Source organism: Topomyia yanbarensis, chromosome 2 (assembly GCF_030247195.1).
Source record: "Topomyia yanbarensis strain Yona2022 chromosome 2, ASM3024719v1, whole genome shotgun sequence".
Taxonomy (NCBI): Eukaryota; Metazoa; Arthropoda; class Insecta; order Diptera; family Culicidae; genus Topomyia; species Topomyia yanbarensis.
In genome coordinates, this window is record NC_080671.1 from 116,118,508 (window position 1) to 116,140,659 (window position 22,152).

General features: G+C 37.8%; 1 protein-coding gene across 1 annotated transcript in view; it reads left to right on the forward strand.

Moving 5' to 3' along the window:
* Window positions 1-13,381, forward strand: part of LOC131679682 (uncharacterized) — a 29,307-nt gene extending 15,926 nt beyond the window's left edge. Inside the window, exon 3 of the mRNA XM_058960418.1 lies at window positions 13,025-13,381. Coding sequence (XP_058816401.1) covers window positions 13,025-13,381 — 357 coding nt within the window. The remainder of the gene's footprint in view (window positions 1-13,024) is intronic.
* Window positions 13,382-22,152: the final 8,771 nt, after the last annotated feature.

Genomic DNA, 22,152 nt, shown 5'->3' on the forward strand with positions numbered 1-22,152 from the left:
GTGTGTGTACGCGAACACAATCGCACTCACTTTTCTCAGAGATGGCTTTAGTTGGACCATTGTCCAACTAGAAAGCATCTGAATGTCAAAATCTTATGTCAAATTTTCTTTGACAATCAATCTGACGATTATTAGAGATGTGAATAGATGCAATTACACTCCTAACGTCTCCTTTGGAGAGTTTTTGACATCAGTCAGTCGGTCCAACTAACGAAACACATTCCTTAGCGAATCACGACTGTATAATTTTATGTTTATTCAATGCTGTATAAAGTAGAAACCACAATAACTATAACATACATAATGCTGCGGCTGTCTACTGATTACTTATCATCAGTGCATAATCTACTATTGAGCTTGCACATTATGTTTGATTTTTTCTATGTGCGAAAATGCTTGGTGCGAGGTGGGAGGTAGGCAATGCTTGCCAGGTATGGGAAAAATTCCTTCGAAATTCGCTCCACTGCATTCATCTTCTGATACATCTCATGCTTCCAAATGCTGTGTTTGTCTCACGAAGTGAACGCCAGGAAGTATACACTGAGCTTGTCGCAAAGATCATTCGCAAAAGCAGCTGTGCGGCACTCAATTGACTCCCGTTTATTCTAAGGGTGCTTACAGAGTGGCGGCGAGAAGCTGAGCTGGCGCTGGAACTGACATTAGAATGCGAGATGCGAGAAACCTGCTTGCTGCAAACCAAAGGGATGATGTCAGAGTGAAAGCTGAGCAGATCGGCGCCGACTGCCTGCTTTTACTCTGACAGGCTCCATTTGATATGCTGCGAGCAGGTTTCTCGCATCTCGCACTCTAATGTCAGTACCAGCCCCAGCTCAGCTTCTCGCGGACACTCTGTAAGCACCCTAAGTCGGAGAGCCTCTCATTCTCTCAATATTTTCTAAGAATGATGTTTGGGTGTGAGTGAATCAGATTGGAATATTATTGTTTTGGTTTGCGAGCCACTCGATGAGTCTCATCTTGATTCAATCATCATATTCAATCATTGAATCGTTCAATCGGTTCTCTATCCTTTGTAGAGGTAATTGTACATGGGATTTATGATTAGAAGTGCAAAGGTAAAATAGCTCAAGAGGGAGGATGTGTAAGCTTATCGTTTAACGGCTAGCGTGACCTACCAGTTAGGGACCATTCATAAATTACGTAACGCGTTTAGGGGGGGGGGGGGAGTGGGTACGAGAAGTTGTGACATGTTGTGACATATGTGGGAGGGGGAGTAGGCTAGATCGTTACGTAACATGTTTCTACCGAACAAAAAAAATTTTTTCGAGGAATTTGTTACGTAATAGGGGAGGGGGGATAGAGAAATTTGTGACAATTTGTTACATGGGGGGAGGGGGGAGTCAATTTTGGGCAATTTTCGCGTTACGTAATTTATGAATGGTCCCTTACCGACTTCATTCTTCTGTATCATGTTGAAGTGTTATTATTATTAAGTGTATTTTATTAATCTATCTATCTTTTGTACAATTAAAATATTATCGTTACAGTTAAAAACTGGAAAATGTAACCAGCGACAATTTTTTCTCTTTTTTTTTTCTTTCACTGCTAATTCACGACATCGGGAGTAGTGTGCATTATACCGCATAATTATATGAAAAATTCTACTTCCGACGTGATTCCATTGTTCGAAACCAGAGAAAATACGATTGTGGCTGGTTGGATTTTCTAGTTTTCAACTGCAACCACAATATTTCTTTACATATCATGACGCACATGAAATTCAAGGTTATAACATCCAAAAATAATGTACGAGGCGTTATAACGACTAAAGGGTAAATTTAAAAAATAAATGCATCAAAACATCTAAAATCATCCCAACGGAACACCTGTAAGTACTATTTAATCCTAGTCAAACTAACCACAACCCCTTTTTTTAATGAAACAACCGATAATGAGCCGTGATCGTTTGTTTTATTTGATCCGAAATTCTGACAGAAACCTCAAACCAGCTCAAATTCTGGATGGGAATGAAACCATCTTTTTCGGCAACTACCGATAGAGCCAACCCCATATAGGGGGAAGATGGGGTAAAACGCACCCCCGGGGCACAATGCACCCCTTGCTTATATCGAAAACTGCTGAAAATTTCTAAAAAAGGGTATCACCAGTTGGAAGTCCGCCATAGTAAACACACACTGCCAAAGTTTGATAACCGTACATCAACAGCAGCTCGAGAAATAAACAATAAACAATAACGTGCTCTTCTCACGTGATTATTGTGACTTGTGCTATAAGGATTTTCAGCTCTTTTAAATGCTGTTTTATCTATTATAGCAGTGCATTCCAGTTCTATTTATACTGTAGCTCATTATTCTGTCGCACTATATATGAAAAATCTACTAATAGTTTTCAGAAACATCGTTCTGAAAACCTACTAATTGCATAACTACAGGCTATTTAATGGCACACTTTTGCGAAATCCCGTTGGAAAACAAAACTATTTGGTTGTTCACCGAGCATTCTGTCCCGTTGTTGCGGTGCATCCTGCCCCGTTGTTGTATTTGTATTTGTATTTGTATTTGTATTTGTATTTGTATTTGTATTTGTATTTGTATTTGTATTTGTATTTGTATTTGTATTTGTATTTGTATTTGTATTTGTATTTGTATTTGTATTTGTATTTGTATTTGTATTTGTATTTGTATTTGTATTTGTATTTGTATTTGTATTTGTATTTGTATTTGTATTTGTATTTGTATTTGTATTTGTATTTGTATTTGTATTTGTATTTGTATTTGTATTTGTATTTGTATTTGTATTTGTATTTGTATTTGTATTTGTATTTGTATTTGTATTTGTATTTGTATTTGTATTTGTATTTGTATTTGTATTTGTATTTGTATTTGTATTTGTATTTGTATTTGTATTTGTATTTGTATTTGTATTTGTATTTGTATTTGTATTTGTATTTGTATTTGTATTTGTATTTGTATTTGTATTTGTATTTGTATTTGTATTTGTATTTGTATTTGTATTTGTATTTGTATTTGTATTTGTATTTGTATTTGTATTTGTATTTGTATTTGTATTTGTATTTGTATTTGTATTTGTATTTGTATTTGTATTTGTATTTGTATTTGTATTTGTATTTGTATTTGTATTTGTATTTGTATTTGTATTTGTATTTGTATTTGTATTTGTATTTGTATTTGTATTTGTATTTGTATTTGTATTTGTATTTGTATTTGTATTTGTATTTGTATTTGTATTTGTATTTGTATTTGTATTTGTATTTGTATTTGTATTTGTATTTGTATTTGTATTTGTATTTGTATTTGTATTTGTATTTGTATTTGTATTTGTATTTGTATTTGTATTTGTATTTGTATTTGTATTTGTATTTGTATTTGTATTTGTATTTGTATTTGTATTTGTATTTGTATTTGTATTTGTATTTGTATTTGTATTTGTATTTGTATTTGTATTTGTATTTGTATTTGTATTTGTATTTGTATTTGTATTTGTATTTGTATTTGTATTTGTATTTGTATTTGTATTTGTATTTGTATTTGTATTTGTATTTGTATTTGTATTTGTATTTGTATTTGTATTTGTATTTGTATTTGTATTTGTATTTGTATTTGTATTTGTATTTGTATTTGTATTTGTATTTGTATTTGTATTTGTATTTGTATTTGTATTTGTATTTGTATTTGTATTTGTATTTGTATTTGTATTTGTATTTGTATTTGTATTTGTATTTGTATTTGTATTTGTATTTGTATTTGTATTTGTATTTGTATTTGTATTTGTATTTGTATTTGTATTTGTATTTGTATTTGTATTTGTATTTGTATTTGTATTTGTATTTGTATTTGTATTTGTATTTGTATTTGTATTTGTATTTGTATTTGTATTTGTATTTGTATTTGTATTTGTATTTGTATTTGTATTTGTATTTGTATTTGTATTTGTATTTGTATTTGTATTTGTATTTGTATTTGTATTTGTATTTGTATTTGTATTTGTATTTGTATTTGTATTTGTATTTGTATTTGTATTTGTATTTGTATTTGTATTTGTATTTGTATTTGTATTTGTATTTGTATTTGTATTTGTATTTGTATTTGTATTTGTATTTGTATTTGTATTTGTATTTGTATTTGTATTTGTATTTGTATTTGTATTTGTATTTGTATTTGTATTTGTATTTGTATTTGTATTTGTATTTGTATTTGTATTTGTATTTGTATTTGTATTTGTATTTGTATTTGTATTTGTATTTGTATTTGTATTTGTATTTGTATTTGTATTTGTATTTGTATTTGTATTTGTATTTGTATTTGTATTTGTATTTGTATTTGTATTTGTATTTGTATTTGTATTTGTATTTGTATTTGTATTTGTATTTGTATTTGTATTTGTATTTGTATTTGTATTTGTATTTGTATTTGTATTTGTATTTGTATTTGTATTTGTATTTGTATTTGTATTTGTATTTGTATTTGTATTTGTATTTGTATTTGTATTTGTATTTGTATTTGTATTTGTATTTGTATTTGTATTTGTATTTGTATTTGTATTTGTATTTGTATTTGTATTTGTATTTGTATTTGTATTTGTATTTGTATTTGTATTTGTATTTGTATTTGTATTTGTATTTGTATTTGTATTTGTATTTGTATTTGTATTTGTATTTGTATTTGTATTTGTATTTGTATTTGTATTTGTATTTGTATTTGTATTTGTATTTGTATTTGTATTTGTATTTGTATTTGTATTTGTATTTGTATTTGTATTTGTATTTGTATTTGTATTTGTATTTGTATTTGTATTTGTATTTGTATTTGTATTTGTATTTGTATTTGTATTTGTATTTGTATTTGTATTTGTATTTGTATTTGTATTTGTATTTGTATTTGTATTTGTATTTGTATTTGTATTTGTATTTGTATTTGTATTTGTATTTGTATTTGTATTTGTATTTGTATTTGTATTTGTATTTGTATTTGTATTTGTATTTGTATTTGTATTTGTATTTGTATTTGTATTTGTATTTGTATTTGTATTTGTATTTGTATTTGTATTTGTATTTGTATTTGTATTTGTATTTGTATTTGTATTTGTATTTGTATTTGTATTTGTATTTGTATTTGTATTTGTATTTGTATTTGTATTTGTATTTGTATTTGTATTTGTATTTGTATTTGTATTTGTATTTGTATTTGTATTTGTATTTGTATTTGTATTTGTATTTGTATTTGTATTTGTATTTGTATTTGTATTTGTATTTGTATTTGTATTTGTATTTGTATTTGTATTTGTATTTGTATTTGTATTTGTATTTGTATTTGTATTTGTATTTGTATTTGTATTTGTATTTGTATTTGTATTTGTATTTGTATTTGTATTTGTATTTGTATTTGTATTTGTATTTGTATTTGTATTTGTATTTGTATTTGTATTTGTATTTGTATTTGTATTTGTATTTGTATTTGTATTTGTATTTGTATTTGTATTTGTATTTGTATTTGTATTTGTATTTGTATTTGTATTTGTATTTGTATTTGTATTTGTATTTGTATTTGTATTTGTATTTGTATTTGTATTTGTATTTGTATTTGTATTTGTATTTGTATTTGTATTTGTATTTGTATTTGTATTTGTATTTGTATTTGTATTTGTATTTGTATTTGTATTTGTATTTGTATTTGTATTTGTATTTGTATTTGTATTTGTATTTGTATTTGTATTTGTATTTGTATTTGTATTTGTATTTGTATTTGTATTTGTATTTGTATTTGTATTTGTATTTGTATTTGTATTTGTATTTGTATTTGTATTTGTATTTGTATTTGTATTTGTATTTGTATTTGTATTTGTATTTGTATTTGTATTTGTATTTGTATTTGTATTTGTATTTGTATTTGTATTTGTATTTGTATTTGTATTTGTATTTGTATTTGTATTTGTATTTGTATTTGTATTTGTATTTGTATTTGTATTTGTATTTGTATTTGTATTTGTATTTGTATTTGTATTTGTATTTGTATTTGTATTTGTATTTGTATAAAAAAAAGTCCAACTGACAATTTGTTTTAATGAACTATACTAAACTAAGGTAAACTAAACATAATTAAAATAGTGACAATACAGGACAACGAAACTGCGAAGAGTTCATGACGAAGTCAAAAATTTCAGCAAACTCGTTGAAGCGACGACTCATTGCTAAAATTGGACTATTGGCAGCGTAGTTAGTGCTGCGCATTTCAGAATGCAGCAGGGCTCGAGGGCGAAGAGAACGGGTAGGCACGTAGAGGTTGATTTGCGCTGGTAGCTCCGGATCATCATATTCAGCCACCAGAATCTTTGACACGAAGGTAGCTTGCGCTGCATGTCTCCGGCGTGTTAAAGTAATAAGTAATAAGTCCTAAAAGACGACAACGGTCCTCGTATGGTGGCAGGTTTAATGGATCGTTCCACGGCAATTCACGTAACGCATATCGTATGAATTTACGCTGGACTGCTTCGATCCTAAGGCTCCACGTAGCTTGATACGGGCACCAAACGACGTTTGCAAATTCGGGCGCACCAATGAGCAATAAAGAGCCTTGAAGCATAGAGGATCCCGAAATTCGTTGGATATTTTGAAAATAAATCCCAGCAAACGATTGGCTCTGACGATGGTCGCTGAGACGTATACGCACTGATAATATAAATTCGTAAATATAATGAACTCGATCATGCAATGCACGAATTCATTCGTAGTTTTCTGCAACGAAGTATTTTCGTGCATTGTAAATAGTAGGTTTCGTTCATTTCATGAACAAGAATGGCCGCTTGGTGAACGAAAGCTTTCGTAAATTTTACACATTTAATATATACTGCACGAATGTTATCGTTGATAACAACATTATTTTTCGTGAATGAAACGAAATGTTTTGTTTATTTTAAGACAAGTTCGTGTATATTACGAACCATTTCGTTGGTCGCACCAATTCATTTCGTTTATTTTAGAAAAATTTTCAGTCGATCTTTTGGGATCGATGTTTGACAACATAGATTTTTTTAAATTTCAAAAATTCGATGTGGCCAAATCGATTTTATTGTAGTACGAAGAAATGACCGCTTGATGAACGAAAGTTTTCGTAAATTTTACTTATTTAGTTTGCATTGCACGAATGTTGTCGTTCATAACGACATCATTTTTCATGAATGAAACGAAATGATTCGTTTATTTCAATATATGATGAACGATTTCGATGGTTCGATGGCCGCTCGAATTAATTTCGTTTATCTTAGAAAATTTTTCGTATTTATTAGCCTCTTATTGTTTTCAGTCGATCTTTTGGGATCGATGTTTGACGTTTGATGTTTTTTATTTAATTTAAGAAAATCGATGTGACCAAATCGATTTTATTGTGATACGAAGAAATAGCCGCTTGATGAACGAAAGTTTTCGTAAATTTTGCTTATTTAGCGTACACTGCACGACTAATATTGTCCTTGTTTTGGTGAATGAAACGAAATGTTTCGTTTATTTTAATAAACGTTCATGTATATTACGAACGATTTTGTTGGTCGCACGAATTCATTTCGTTCGTCTTAAAAAAGTTTTCGTATTTATTAGCATACCTTTTTTCATTCGATCTTTTAGGATCGATGTTTAACAGAGGCAACAACGATTTTTTAACTAACTAAAAGGATCGATCTGGCAAAATCGTTTTTATTTCAACATGCTCACCTCCAAGATTGTTTGTAAAGAATATCTAGTGTACATGGAACGAAGGTTATCGTTGACAACGACATTATTTTTCGTGAATGAAACGAAACGATTCGTTTATTTTAGTAAATGTTTGAGTATATTACGAACGACTTCGTTGGTCGCACGAATTCCTTTCGTTCATCTAAGAGAAGTTTTCGTATTTAATAGCATATTATTTTGACATTGCGCCGGCAGAGAAAAACTCAAACTTATTCATACAAAACCAACGAGCAGTTCGTGATGGCTCAACTGAATCCGTACTGCTCCAGTTTCTGGATCAACTGGAAGCGAAAGAGGTTCAGAAAATCTTCCTGAAACCGGTAGACACGGATACGGCTACTAAATAGTCAGACCGAGACCGTCGTGATGATCAACATTTATCTGACGTATATCAACAATAACTCCATATTCTACCTCTATTGAAGCTCTTTTGACGTTCACAGTTTGACGAATGGTGCTCGTAAATATTATAAAGATATTCGTATATAGCAGCGAACAATTCGTTTGCCGAACGAAGCTGTTTCGTAATAAGTCAACGAAAGTCGTTTCGTGGTTTTCACGAAAAACTCGTAATAAAAAATAAAAGTGTTTCAATAGAACTACGAACGATTCATAATATGTACGAAAAATTCGTATATATTATGAAAACTTTCTGTACGAAACTAATTCCTAGCGATTTACGAATATATTCTATCAGTGCGTTAGCTTATCATCAAGAATGACTCCTAGATCCTTCACGTGGTCAACGCGTTGTAGTAGAGTTCCTGCGATGTTATAGTTGAAGGTAACCATATTTCTCGTTCGATAATAGCTGATGACAAAACATTTTGCAACGCTAAGGACCATCATGTTTCTTGCACACCAGCTATACAAGGTGTCAATAAGATGCTGTAGCTCACGGCAATCGGCTTCATTCCGTATAACAAGAAAAAAATTTAAGTCGTCGGCAAAAAACAGCTTTCCTCCACGGCTTAGAACTAAAACCGCATCGTTCACGAATAGTGAAAAAAGCAGTGGACCCAGCGTACTACCTTGAGGAACTCCGGAAGTGTTGATAAAGGATTCTGAAACAATATCTCCAATTTGAACAACGACTTCACGGTGTACAAGGTAGGATCGAAGCCGATGGCAGAATCTAGTAGAACACCCTAGCTTATCAAGCTTTGTTATCAGTATCTCATGATTAACTCTATCAAAAGCTGCCTTTAGATCGGTGTAAATAGTATCCACCTGCAATTTCTTAGACATTTGTTCCGTGCAAAATGACGTGAAGCAGACGAGATTCGTCTCGACTGAACGTCCTGGGAAAAATCCGTGCTGAGATGTACTAATGTAGTGTCGACAAGCAGAAAATAACGCCTCGTTGATAATTGATTCAAAAACTTTAGATTCGACTCCTAGCGAAGTGATTCCGCGATAGTTCGCTATGTTGCGTTTGTCACCTTTCTTGAATACCGGGAACATAACTGAGCATTTCCAATCCTCAGGAAACGTTTGCTGCTGAAGCGATAGGTTAAAAATATATGCAAGTGGTGTTACAAGTAAGTCCGAACATTTTTTCAATACAGTTGAAGGTATAGCACTGAGGCCGGGTGCATAAGATGACTTGGTTTTCCGAATTGTAGATATAACCATTTGTTCAGAGACAGTAAACACATCCAAATCAACAGCACAAGCAGGAACGTCGCGAGAAGCATTTTCGAGTTCGTTTGCGGTTGGCGAGTCAGTTGAAAAAACACTCGAGAAGAATCTGGCAAACAGCGTACATTTCGCCACAGTTGTCGTAGCTTCTTCGCCGTCGTAAAATATCCTTGATGGAAGTCCAGTTTCTTTTCGCTTCGTGTTGACAAATGACCAAAAGCCCTTCGGGTTTCGGCGTAGATTATTCTGGATGCGGTTTACATAGCGTTTGTACAGTATGCCTTGAGATTTCAAGCGCGGGATGAAAGTTGTCAAGTGGAACAATCACGCTGGATGCTTCATTGACGGAACGTACAGGTATAATAGTTTCACTAACAAAGACGAGATCCGCAAACCATCAGTGTCATGTGAGAGGTGTTGTGCTGCATTCCAAGTTTCAGGACTGCGGGCTCGATGATCACTATCACCGCAAATAGCGCGGGGAGAGCAGGATATACTGTTGTCAGGAAGGGGAACAAGCTGCGATACGGCGGGAATGACTGCGTCATCACTGTTTTGTTCAGCGGCTGACTGCAATGGGAGGCATACTGAGCGGACAGATGCGATGTGATCGAAATTATCATTTTGACATTGAAGGTTCGCTGGAGCGGTAGAGTGGATTGAGTTGTGTTCATCAGCAGACTGTAAGTGAAATTTACATTGAGGGTGTGCAGCATCTTGAAGTGCTTCGGAAGGACATATACCCTTCTTGGCTTTACCTGACACAGAAGAAGTTGCCGATTCGTCAGGTAGTCCGATGTCGCTCACCGAGGAACATGAAGTTAAACAGACGACTTTATCCGGGATAGCTTGGCGCTACTGTCCACCACCAGATGGATTTTTCTCCGCAGCAATCCTGATGATAGGCCGTTGAATTTTTGAATTGGTCACAAATTCACGAAAGTAGATGTTCTCCGGCCAAGAGTCTTTGGACAGAGCCTTATCCCTGCATGATTTGCTAACGCCAACTTTGAACTTATGCCCCGTTGATGTGGTGCATTTTACCCCGTTTATTTTGCAAAAACGTATTTTTGAATGATTTTAAAGAATTGAATATTTTTCATGCTTTTGAATATTTTGCAAAGTGTCATGATTGTGATTACTAAGGAAAATGTTGGCTAAACGATATCATTAATTAAATTCTCCCAATTAATATTCTATAGATGAGTTATGATAATATTTCCTTAGGGAGTGCGTTTCACCCCCATCTTCCCCTAAGGTGTTTATACGCGATTAGAGAGTTTAAGCAGAAGGTCGAATGATGCCATATTAAAATCGTAGAGGGCGAATATCTTTCAAAATTATATTTTTGATACGGGTTTAGCGACTAATTGCCAGCAATAGATATCTGACGTCAATAAAAATGCCATCTGCTGAGAAAATTCTTTTTACCCCCACCATATATTTCGTTTCAACAGACTTTACAGTAGATGCCGGAAACTACTAAACGCTGTACTGATTTAATGATTATTTAATTAGTAATATCTATCTGATTCGACTTTGGACAATCTAATAAGTAAAAAAGCTTGCGATTCGATTATTTTCGATTTATCATTATATTGTGTTAGGGATCATAAATTTCCGTGCAAAAACATGGTTCTATTGACTGAATTTTCAATTGCGAAATGAAATGTTTTTCTTCCATATTTTAAAATATACAATAAATATTATCTAGCAGAATTTCAACATGATAATGCACTCACTTCTATTAATTGTTGCCGAAAATAAAAAAACTAGCTATGCATTTACCATTTTCGATAAAGCACAACAACGAAATGTCAAATTTCTGACAGCCATGAAAAAGCTCGTTTTGTAATATTACCATGACTAAGAAACAGTTCGTTTCTGATTCGGCCAGCGGTTCTAATTGCACTGTGTCTCGCTGAGTCTGTCCAACAAATGAAAGTTTTGGAAAAAAATACTACACGAATGTCACTATATTTATTGTATCCCAAAACAACGTTAAAAAGATTATTTCAAACCCCACTCGTCAAGCTCGTTCCAAAAACAAAGAAAATTAAAAGGGCTTGGAAAAATATTGATATCCGGAATTATCCCGATGAGCTAGTTATGGAAAAAATTGTTCAACATACGTATTCTTGGAGTCAATACGTTTTTATATACAACGTATCCAACACTTAAAACTATTTAGTGTAGTGTCTGTATACAAATCAATATAATCTTTGCAATAGCTGCAAACAAACTAAAATTTCGTTAATTACTCTTAATATACTATAATAAACACTTGTGCGATTGCTACTACGAAGAGAGATGAAATTACGCTCTGCAGCGGTAAAATCAATTTGTTTATAAACATCGCGTTTGCCTTTCAAAAGAGCCGGTTGTCACGATAAAGATAGATACGTCTACCTTTATCAGGACACATGATAGTGAACTCGGGTGATTCGTAGTTATTCTGCCTAAGCTCGACCCTCATTATCAGAAGGCAAAAATTAAGCCCGCATGATATTAAGCCTGTTCTAATGACCCTGCCACTTCTAGCTTTCCGATCTGTTTACTTCACATCCTTGCTCTCACTTGAGTACTATGGCTCTAAGTTTCATAACTTTCCCTACCCAGTAATCTCTAGCTAATTGAATGTCGTTAAAACGTAAAAAACTTTCAAAAGAGTTAATTTTAAATTTCACAATTTATATCGCTTTCCGAATGCGACGCTACTATCTCAAATCATTCCTAAAAGCGTCGTCGAGTTCACACCTGTGAAGCAACGATTATTATAGAAGTCATATGTGAAATAGTATTCAAACTGTGTTATATTTTCATGTAATTCTCCGGCTTATAATCACCGAAAGGATTCGAGGCCGAACACGAAATTTGAAGAAAAATCTAATTCCTACAGCTCTACGTAAACCATATATATAGCGCATCATGTCTCATGAGTCAACGAATGCATTCGATGAGTGAGCGAAATTTGGTTCATCTAGAATTGAATTCCTTCCTGCCTGTTCACTTCATTACTAGTATTTTTTTAACCACTCACTCACATAGTGCGTTCGCTGACCGATCAGATTGCACATACATGGTGGTGGAGAGAGGATTCATCGCATTCTTTTTTTGTTATATATGGTAATGTTATATTCAGTACGATAGTTCGTATTATTTGTTGGCTTCCTCTTGAAAATCAGTTTGTAAAAATTCCCAAGCATTGAAAAATTTACTTCATACCTTATCTACTCGCTTCCGGATGCTAATACATAATGTATAAAAAACAGAGCCATTTTTCATGTATATATTTTTATAATTTTCTAGGTTATTCTAAATACAAATGATCGAGCGTTTCTGTGTTTTATACTCTCTTACTGATAAAACGACAAAAAAGGAGCTTTAGATTTCATCAGGTCCTAAGAGCGATCCTTCTTGAAATCATATTTTTAACTTGCTTTTTTGAGTGTTTATCACATTCGTTCCCAAAATCAATCCTTCGCTATGCAGAATATTATGTACTGGTTGCGGAATGATATTGAAGTTGATTACAGCGGAGATTCTGATGAAGGGGACATTCCCCCAAACCAAGAGGTGACCTTAAAAATGCTGCAAAACATGCAAATGGAGCTGCGCCAACAGCAAATGGAACTGTTGCGCGAATGAAATTTCTGGAAGGAACAGCAACGGGCTGATCAGCAGCAGCAGCACCAACACCTGCCTGAGCAGCCCGGACAACAGGGCGAGGAACAACGGGGAGAGCAGCAACAACAGCAGGGAGAGCAGCAGCAACAACAGCAGTTGAAACAACAGCAACTGCCACAAGAACAAAACGAACTCCCACAACAGCAAAACGAGCAACTGCAACAACAACAGCTGAACGAAGAGCAGTCCCGACGCCAGTTGCAACAAGTAGAGCAGTCCCGACACCAGTCGCGGTACCAATCGCGCTATCAGCCGCGGTACAGGCAGCCGGAACATGCGAATGATGTGCCAATAGTAAATAATCAAATAATCTTTAAACCAAAGCACTAAATATCTAAAGAAAATTTAGAATAGGACGTAAGTAACAATGAGAGATTCTCTTTGGGGTCTTTCTCTTCTGTTCATTATTCGGCCATTTCAACATTTACTACTCTACTCTTTGCATAATATTCTAGTAAAAACCGCCGGCTTTCGATATGTACTGGCAAATTAGTGCAAAGTGTTGTAATGACGTTGTAATAAACGAAAGAGAAAGTAAACAAGGAGAGGCTCTCAATGTTACTTACGTCCTATTGAAAATTTTCTCTAGATATATTCTTTTTGTGGGAAAGAAGATTGCAGCAGTTCATAGCGCCCGTCTACCTGGCCAGAGTAAGCATAAGTTAAGAAAAACTCTTGTCGTTAGTATTTTTTTCTTTCATTCTAGGAGCTTTCACATACAAATGAATATGAAAAAAAAAGTAATTTAATGAACATAAATAAAAAGTATCATTTAGCAGAAAAAGCGAAGAATGTTCTTTATTACATTTAAATAATGAGAAAGAAATAAGGTGCGACCAAACGAATGTCTACCATGATGTCTATGATGACGGAACAGGAGACAGCGAACCAAATGAACACAATATTTAGGAAGTAGCTAGAATTCCTACAATGAAGCGAACCAAAAACTATAACTATGAAGTTGGTCCTACTGGAAGCAGCTAAGTAACATGCTCGTAGCCCTTTTCGCACACACAATGGTTCGAGCTGATAAATTACCAACACGTTTGAAGAATAAATTTTCTCAAGCATTCCACTGCTGTCTTCGTCCGATTCTCGGGTAACAGTTTCGAACATGCTCCTGACGAATGGTTTGTTATCTACTAGAACCGTCATCTAACTTATCGCCGTAACCAGCTGGGAGAAGAAATAGGATTTCCACCTTGGTATTTTATACTTAGGAAGGAACTGCAGCCACATTACAGATTACATTGCTTTACTAGAAGTGTACCTGCGACGCGACGTGAGCGCATGTGTGTCCCGGATGCCATTTCGAATCGTCCGTCCGTTCTTCTCGTATGGAATGATAATTTTTCAAAGGTTCACTCTCTTGGTTTCGCACGCGGACACACGCGCGCTGATAGTTCAGTTCGAAATTGACACCATTTGATCACGTTCCTGCACCGGAAGAACTCTCGAACTTGTCTCGAAAGAACCCAATCTTGTGGTTTCCCGGTGCTATTTCTATTCGCCACACAGGCGAACGGATTGCGCTTTTCTGCACTGCACTGTTTTTTTTTCTTCTTCTCTATTAGAGCATATTAAAAATTCATTTCATTTTCAAGCTTCACACTTCCTTCGGTGGCACCTATATCCCAAGTGGAGCAGGACTTCCATACGAACGAAGGGGATTGTTGATATCGGATGGTCCAGCTGTTGTTTCGTGGCAATCAGTCCTGGAAAGATGCTCGATTGAGTGTGTTTGGAACACAGTATGTGTTGTGTGGAAAAATTGAACACAACGGAACCACAATGTTTCCAAAATAAGCCCACTTTACTCGTTCTAAAGCCCCGCCTTAGTTCCGTCACGGTGCGTTTTCTTCAGTCTTCACTGATTCCAAACAACAAGGAAGGCGTTACGTGATTCCGAACCTGTCAGCGAAAGTTTAAAGCTTCCAAGAAAAATTAAGGCTGCATAGATCTCAACGAATCGGAAGGGCATGCACCGAACACTCCGGAAGACTTCCGTACCGTACCGCAAGGACGATACTCCGTTTTTCACCGTTTGTAATATTTTTCCATTTGAACTGAAGGCTTACCCAAGAGACCGACCATTTCCACTGTGGTTTTTATGTGCCGAACGTGACGATAATGATGATAATGATAACGTTTTCATTGCCGAGTTGATGCAATACAATGGCAACCAGGTAAGCTCGGACCGTTTCAGCCCCCGGGCCAGGGTAGGAGATATTTTTATTTCTTCACTAATTAGAGAACAATGGAAGCGTGGTTTGAATTGCCTAGCAAAGCGATTCGTGAAATAACGTCTTCATGCAGCGTGGTCAGCAGATGAAGAAAAATTGGCTTTTGTTATGATGAATGGAAAGCACACGAAAAAGTTTTTATATTGCTGTTGTTTTTGTTTGAGTTCGTTACATGATATGTTTTCAGTTCAACTAACTTCTTCGGTTGGTGCTTCTGAGAAAAACAATATGACCTAAGTAACGCGAAGGTTCGAACTTTCCATTATTTTTCCATCAGCATATATTTAGCATATTATGCGAAGAGAATTAAATGTTTTAGTGACCAAGCTAGCAACAAAAAACAAAGTAAACAAAGAGAGTTGTTTGCATCCTATTCAAATTTTTCGCCAGAAATAACTTATTACTAGAAATACGATACCTACCACAAACTCTTATTTTCCAAGACAGGTAAACTTTCCACGCAAAGAACAAAGATACCAATTTCCCATTAAACCTCGACCGGGCTAGATTTTTCTGCTATTCCATAAAAGCGAGTTATAATTGCAGAACGGGAATTTTATTGCTCGGAAACGTATTCCCCCTTCTTTGCGCGCATCATTGTAGTTTTTCCGGTCCAGAATAGTTGCAACTTTTTTGCTCCCGGTTCGGCCATCCGGTGGAACATAGCTGCAACCCTAGTGCAATGGGAGATGGGGGGGGGGGGCAAACAAAGTTGGCTTATCGGCTGGAATTTATTGTTATGTTCCAAATCGACGTCCTAGAGGCCGGCCCAGCTCCCGGTGAACGACTTGCTATGTATGAAGGGTTTCACAAACCGCATTGTGTTACGGAAATACGATTCTCAGCTGGCAGGCTTTCCTGGTGGTTCACATTTTGGAATGGACTCCTGAAGCAATGTAGTGCTTAATTTTCGGCTATAAAAAATAAAGAGCGTACACGGAATGCGAAAGAGGTGTAGGTTGCTCGTTTCGAGAGCATTTAACGGACTTTGAATTTGCCATTCGTTTTATTTACAACTATTACCAGTGGCAGACTGTCGGAATACTAAGCACACGCTGGCAGATGTGGATTCCCGCGGAATGCTGTACGACTTGCGCTGCTGTGGATCATAACTCCGGCAGGATTTTTGGCTTTGTGGTTGCAGCTTAGCAGCTATTCTCCGGATGGAGCTATATACTGGATGTATGGACCAGCCAATTGTTTTTAGTCGGAAGCTGGAATTTTCCGCAGGATGTTATCGATAAAATACAAAAAAACATCTACAGCTCACTGGATGGACAACTGAAACAAGCAAAATCAATCCGACAATGTCAACATACGGGGTATGATTGGGGAATGAGTAAGAATAACACGAACTGTACGTTTTATATTTCGGTGCTTGAGTCAATTGCAGCTCAACAGCACAGTGAGTTTTGTAGGCTAGTGAGAAGCGAAAATTTAACCCAATAACCCATTACTGCCCAACCTATTGTTTATGCGCAGTACAAAGTGTGAGTTTTGTTGTCGGAAAAATTGAAATTGTCCCTGAAATCAAAATATGTTTGTACATGAACCAACTGACATAATTAGGAATAACTAGTAAAGTTTCAGATCGGTGAATTAGTTCCTGAGAAATCATGTTCGTCACAAAGGATCTATTCAAAAACACAATCCCGAGATAATCGAGTTTAACGGTCGATGCGGTGAGTCAACGATCCCGCGTATCGAACGTTTCAAGATGCCGTCGAGTAATCAACAAGTAATGGTCAATTAATACCTATACCCCAAGTTGTAGTACTCTGGTCTTGGTGAAATTTTGAGGAAATAGTTTGAAGCAGGCAAATAATATTGCAACGTGCCTTTTACGAAGGAGTACAGAGTATATGTGCCAGCTGCCAAGGTTGAAATGGATGGGGTCATTTCTGATTCGAGTTTAAATTGCTCAGATTTGCGTACACAGGAGGTAGCTATTTTTAAGACCCCATAATTCAACCATTGAAGATGGTGGACTGCAAACGATTGCAGTCGCAGCTGGCGGGACCTATTGTAGCAACAAAATTCTTTTTGGGAAATGCTGTGGGAATTAAGTGGCTGACTCCTGTATAAGCAATGTCGAGAAGTGTCTCTGCTGTAAAGTAAGGCCACATGCTCTCCCGAATTGTCCCGCGTTCAAATAGCGCGAGATGAAATATAAACGTCCCCTTCAAGCACGCTCTAACAATCATTTGCAGAAATGCTACAGATAGCTATGCCTCTACGAAATGCTAAACATACACTGATAATATATATTTGTATATATAATAAAATCGATCATGCAATGCATGAATTCATTCGTCGTTTTCTGCAACGAAGTATTTTCGTGCATTCTAAATAGTAGGTTACGTTCATTTCATAAACAAGAATGGCCGCTTGGTGAACGAAAGCTTTCATAAATTTTACACATTTAATGTACACTGCACGAATGTTATCGTTGATAACATTATTTTTTTTGAATGAAACGAAATGTTTTGTTTATTTTAATAAACGTGTCTGTACATTACGAACGATTTCGTTGGTCGCACGAATTCATTTCGTTTATCTTAGAAAAATGTTCGTATTTGTTATCCTCTTATTGTTTTCAGTCGATCTTTTGGGATCGATGTTTGACATCATCGATTTTTTTTTTAATTTAAAAAAATCGATGTGGCCAAATCGATTTTATTGTGGTACGAAGAAATGGCCGCTTGATGAACGAAAGTTTTCGTAAATTTTACTCATTTAATTTAAATTGTACGAATGTTATCGTTGGTAACGACATTATTTTTCGTGAATGAAACGAAATGTTTCGTTTGTTCTAATAAACGTTCATGTATATCGAATAATTTCATTGCTCTCAGGAATTTATTTCGCTCATCTTAGGAAAGTTTTCGTATTCATTAGCATATTATTTTTTCAATCGATATTTTTGGATCGATGTTTGACAACAACAATTTTTTAACTAATTAAAAGGATCGATCTGGCAAAATCGATTTTATTTTAGCCTACTCCATTGAGGACTAGAAAGATTGTGGTTTCAAGTAATGGCCGCTTGATGAATGAAAGTTTTCGTAAATTTTACATATTTAGTGTACATTGCAGGACGACGTTGATAACGACTTTATTTTTTGTGAATGAAACAAAATGATTCGTTTATTTCAATAAATGTTTATGTATATGATAAATGATTTCGTTGGTGGCGCGAATTCATTTAGTTTATCTTAGAAAAGTTTTCGTATTTATTAGCCTTTTATTGTTTTCAGTCGATCATTTGGGATCGATGTTTGACAACATCGATTTTTGCCTTTCTCATATAAAGAAAGGCTATGCAATCACTGTAAAAATCGACTTTTTAACCGAGGCCCGGAGGGCCGAGTGTCATACACCATTCGATTCAGTTCGTCGAGATCGGCAAATGTCTGTGTGTGTATGTATGTGTTTTTTTACAATGGAGAAGACCTTTACGTCCTAGCCCAGTACACGTGCTATTGGTAGGGTCCAATCTTCCGCACGGGGTGCACTGGGGGCGTGTCGGGCTCGAATGGTGACGCTGCCATTAATACCGACAAAACTCCATTGGGCTCCGCCATCACCTCTCGGTATTACTTCTGGGGGATGGCTGTACTAAATGTACTCATTCACTCTCACTCACGCGTTCATACGTTCTGTATGAGGCTTACTTGGGTGCTCTCTCTATCGCACCTTGATTCACTCTCAAACACTCCCACATGAGGCTGACTTTTGTGCTCACCTTTTTCGTTCCTTGCGAGGCTGACTTGTGTGCTCACCTTACTCATTCCTTGCTAGGCTTACTTTTGTGCTCGCCCCACCCATACCATGTGAGGCTGACTTGGGTGCTCACCCTATCACCTGATTCACTCTCGATCGTGCCACTCTATTGTACCTTTGTCACTCCCCCTGGCATCCCATGTGGGACATTTTTCTTAGGCCCCACTTCTGACATACCATGCGAGGCTGACTTTTGTGCTCACCCTTAACATGCCGTGTGAGACTGACTTGGATGCTCACCCTTTCACTCCTCTGCCACGCCATGAGGCATCGATAGCTAAGTCCCAACATATTACGCTACGACCCTCCCGTCTTGGCATGAGGCAGTCCACTTATACGCCTATACACTCACTCTTCTGTCTTGCTTCGGGGGGGCTGGGTTTACCCCTTACGCGGTTGCCAGTCGCTGCGCCAAACCTGCCTCAGCATGAATAGACCATTCACTCCCTTTTTTGCGCTTGGCCTTTTTCACTCCAGCTAACCAATCACTAGTTAGCCGTGCCCGTCGTCTGTTGCTCGGTTCGCCAGATTACCTGTAGCCTACAGGCAATCTGGATAGTAGCAGCCGAGACTGCGTTCCACGTCTCCACCGATTGACACATCCGCTGAATAAGGGTATCAGGGGTTGTGTCCCAGCCACAGACGTCAAGCATTGCTCTTCTTTCGACGTCGAACCGAGGACATACGAACAGTATGTGTTCGGCAGTTTCATCTACACCTAGGCAGTCCGGGCAGACTGGGACCTCCGCGTGCCCGAACCTGTGGAGGTACTGTCGGAAACAGCCATGGCCTGACAGGAATTGTGTCAGGTGGAAGGGGACTTCCCCATGGGGTCTTCCCACCCAGCTCGATATGCTAGGTATCAGCCGGTGGGTCCACCTACCTTTCGAGGAGTTGTCCCACTCACGCTTCCATCTGGCGATCGAGGTCACCGTGGTGCGCTCGCGGGCTCCCCTAATTCCACGTAGCTCAAAGCACTCCTCATCTTCCCGAATGACCAGCCCAACTGGCATCATGCTCGCTATCACGCAGGATGCATCGTGTGATACCGTGCGGTAGGCAGATATCACTCTGAGGCACATCACGCGGTAGGTGCTCTCCAGTTTCTGTAGGTAACTGGTTACCCTCAGTGCTCTTGACCATGACGGGCCGCCGTACCTGAGGATAGATACGGCAACGCCTGCCAGTAACCTACGCGTACTGGCGCACACCTTTGAGCTGTTGGACATCATCCTCGATAGAGCCGCAACAGCAGTCGACGCTCTCTTGCATGTATAGTCGACATGGCTGCCGAAGGTCAGCTTGTCGTCTATAATGACCCCGAGAGACTTCAGACTTCGCTGTGAAGTGATCGCGACTTCTCCCACATGGATAACTGCATGTTGTGCCGACTTGCGGTTGTTGACGATAACTACCTCCGTCTTATGATGAGCGAGCTCCAGGCCTCTCGCGCTCATCCATTCCTCCACCGTGTTGATCGCGTGTTCTGCGGTTAGTTCTACCTCAGGGATTGACTCCCCGTAGACCAAGGTTACGTCGTCGGCAAAGCCGACGATCTTGACCCCCGGAGGGAACTTCAGTCTCAGAACCCCGTCATACATGAGGTTCCATAGCACCGGGCCGGAACCCTTTTCTGACCGGCATCGGTCTCGTATAGCAGTACGCGGTTCTGGAAGTAACTTTCCAGGATCCGGTACAGACCCACCGGTAGGCTAAGCCGGTGTAACGAGAGCGCGATGGCATCCCAGCTTGCGCTGTTGAATGCGTTCTTCACGTCAAGTGTCACTAACGCACAGTATCGAATGCCTCGCCTTTTCCGTTGGATCGCTATCTCGGCAGTATTTATCACTGAGTTGAGAGCGTCCGCTGTGGATTTACCCTTCCAAAAGCCAAACTGGTTGCTTAACAGGCCGTCCGTACCTTCCGCGTACGGGGTTAGCCTGTTGAGGATGATCCTCTCAAGCAGTTTGCCAGTCGTGTCGATCAGACAGATTGGTCTGTACGCCGATGGGTCGCCTGGCGGCTTCCCGGGCTTCGGCAACAGCACCAATTTCTGCCTTTTCCATCTATCGGGGAAACGGCACTCGTCAAGGCTTCTCTGCATAGCTAGCCTGAACATGTTCGGGTTCGCTATGATCGCTGCCTTGAGAGCGTTGTTTGGAACTCCATCTGGCCCTGGAGCTTTGTTCATTGCTAGGGATTTAGCCACTGAGAGTAGTTCTTCATTCGTCACTGGAGCCACCATTTCGGCCGTGCCCGCACTGTCTCGTAGTGCAGGTGGCCAGGGGCTTGTGGCTCGAGACGGGAAGAATACTTCGATAATCGTTGCCAACCGGTCCGGAGACCGTTCTGGGGGTGAAGAGCCCCCTTTAGTCTTGGCCATCACTATCCTGTAGGCGTCACCCCACGGCTTCGCGTTGGCACTTTCACACAGGTTGTCGAAACACGCTCTCTTGCTGCTTTTAATAGCCTCGTTAAGGGCCAATTTCGCAGCTCGAAACACTTCACGGCGGTTCTCTCTTGCATCCTCGGTGCGAGATCTTTGCATCCTACGTCTAGCTCTGAGGCAGGCTGACCGTAGAGCTGCAATCTCGGCACTCCTGCCTCTGCCGTTTCTTGGCAGTGTTTTTCTCGGCATAGTGGCGTCGCACGCGCGTGGTGGAACAGCTACCAGCGCATCCCCGCTTAGACTGTCGGTGTTGGCCTCCAGTCCCAGGGCCGCGGTGAAAGCTTCGCTGTCGAAGTGATTGGACTTCCACCCGTGTACCTGACAGGGATCTCCCGCCCTCGGATGCTGCACACCATAGTTGATCCTAAAGCGGATTGCTAAATGATCGCTATGGGTGTAGCCTTCGTCTACCCTCCATTCCATTCCTGGAACCAGACTCGGGTTGGCAAATGTTACGTCAATCCACGCCTCCACCCCGTTTCTACGGAATGTACTAGCGGAGCCATTATTAGCTAGCACATTATCGAGTTTCGCAAGCGCCTCCATTAGCGCTTGACCCCTACTATTTGTACAGCGGCTGCCCCACTCCACTGCCCAAGCGTTAAAGTCTCCCGCTATGACTACCG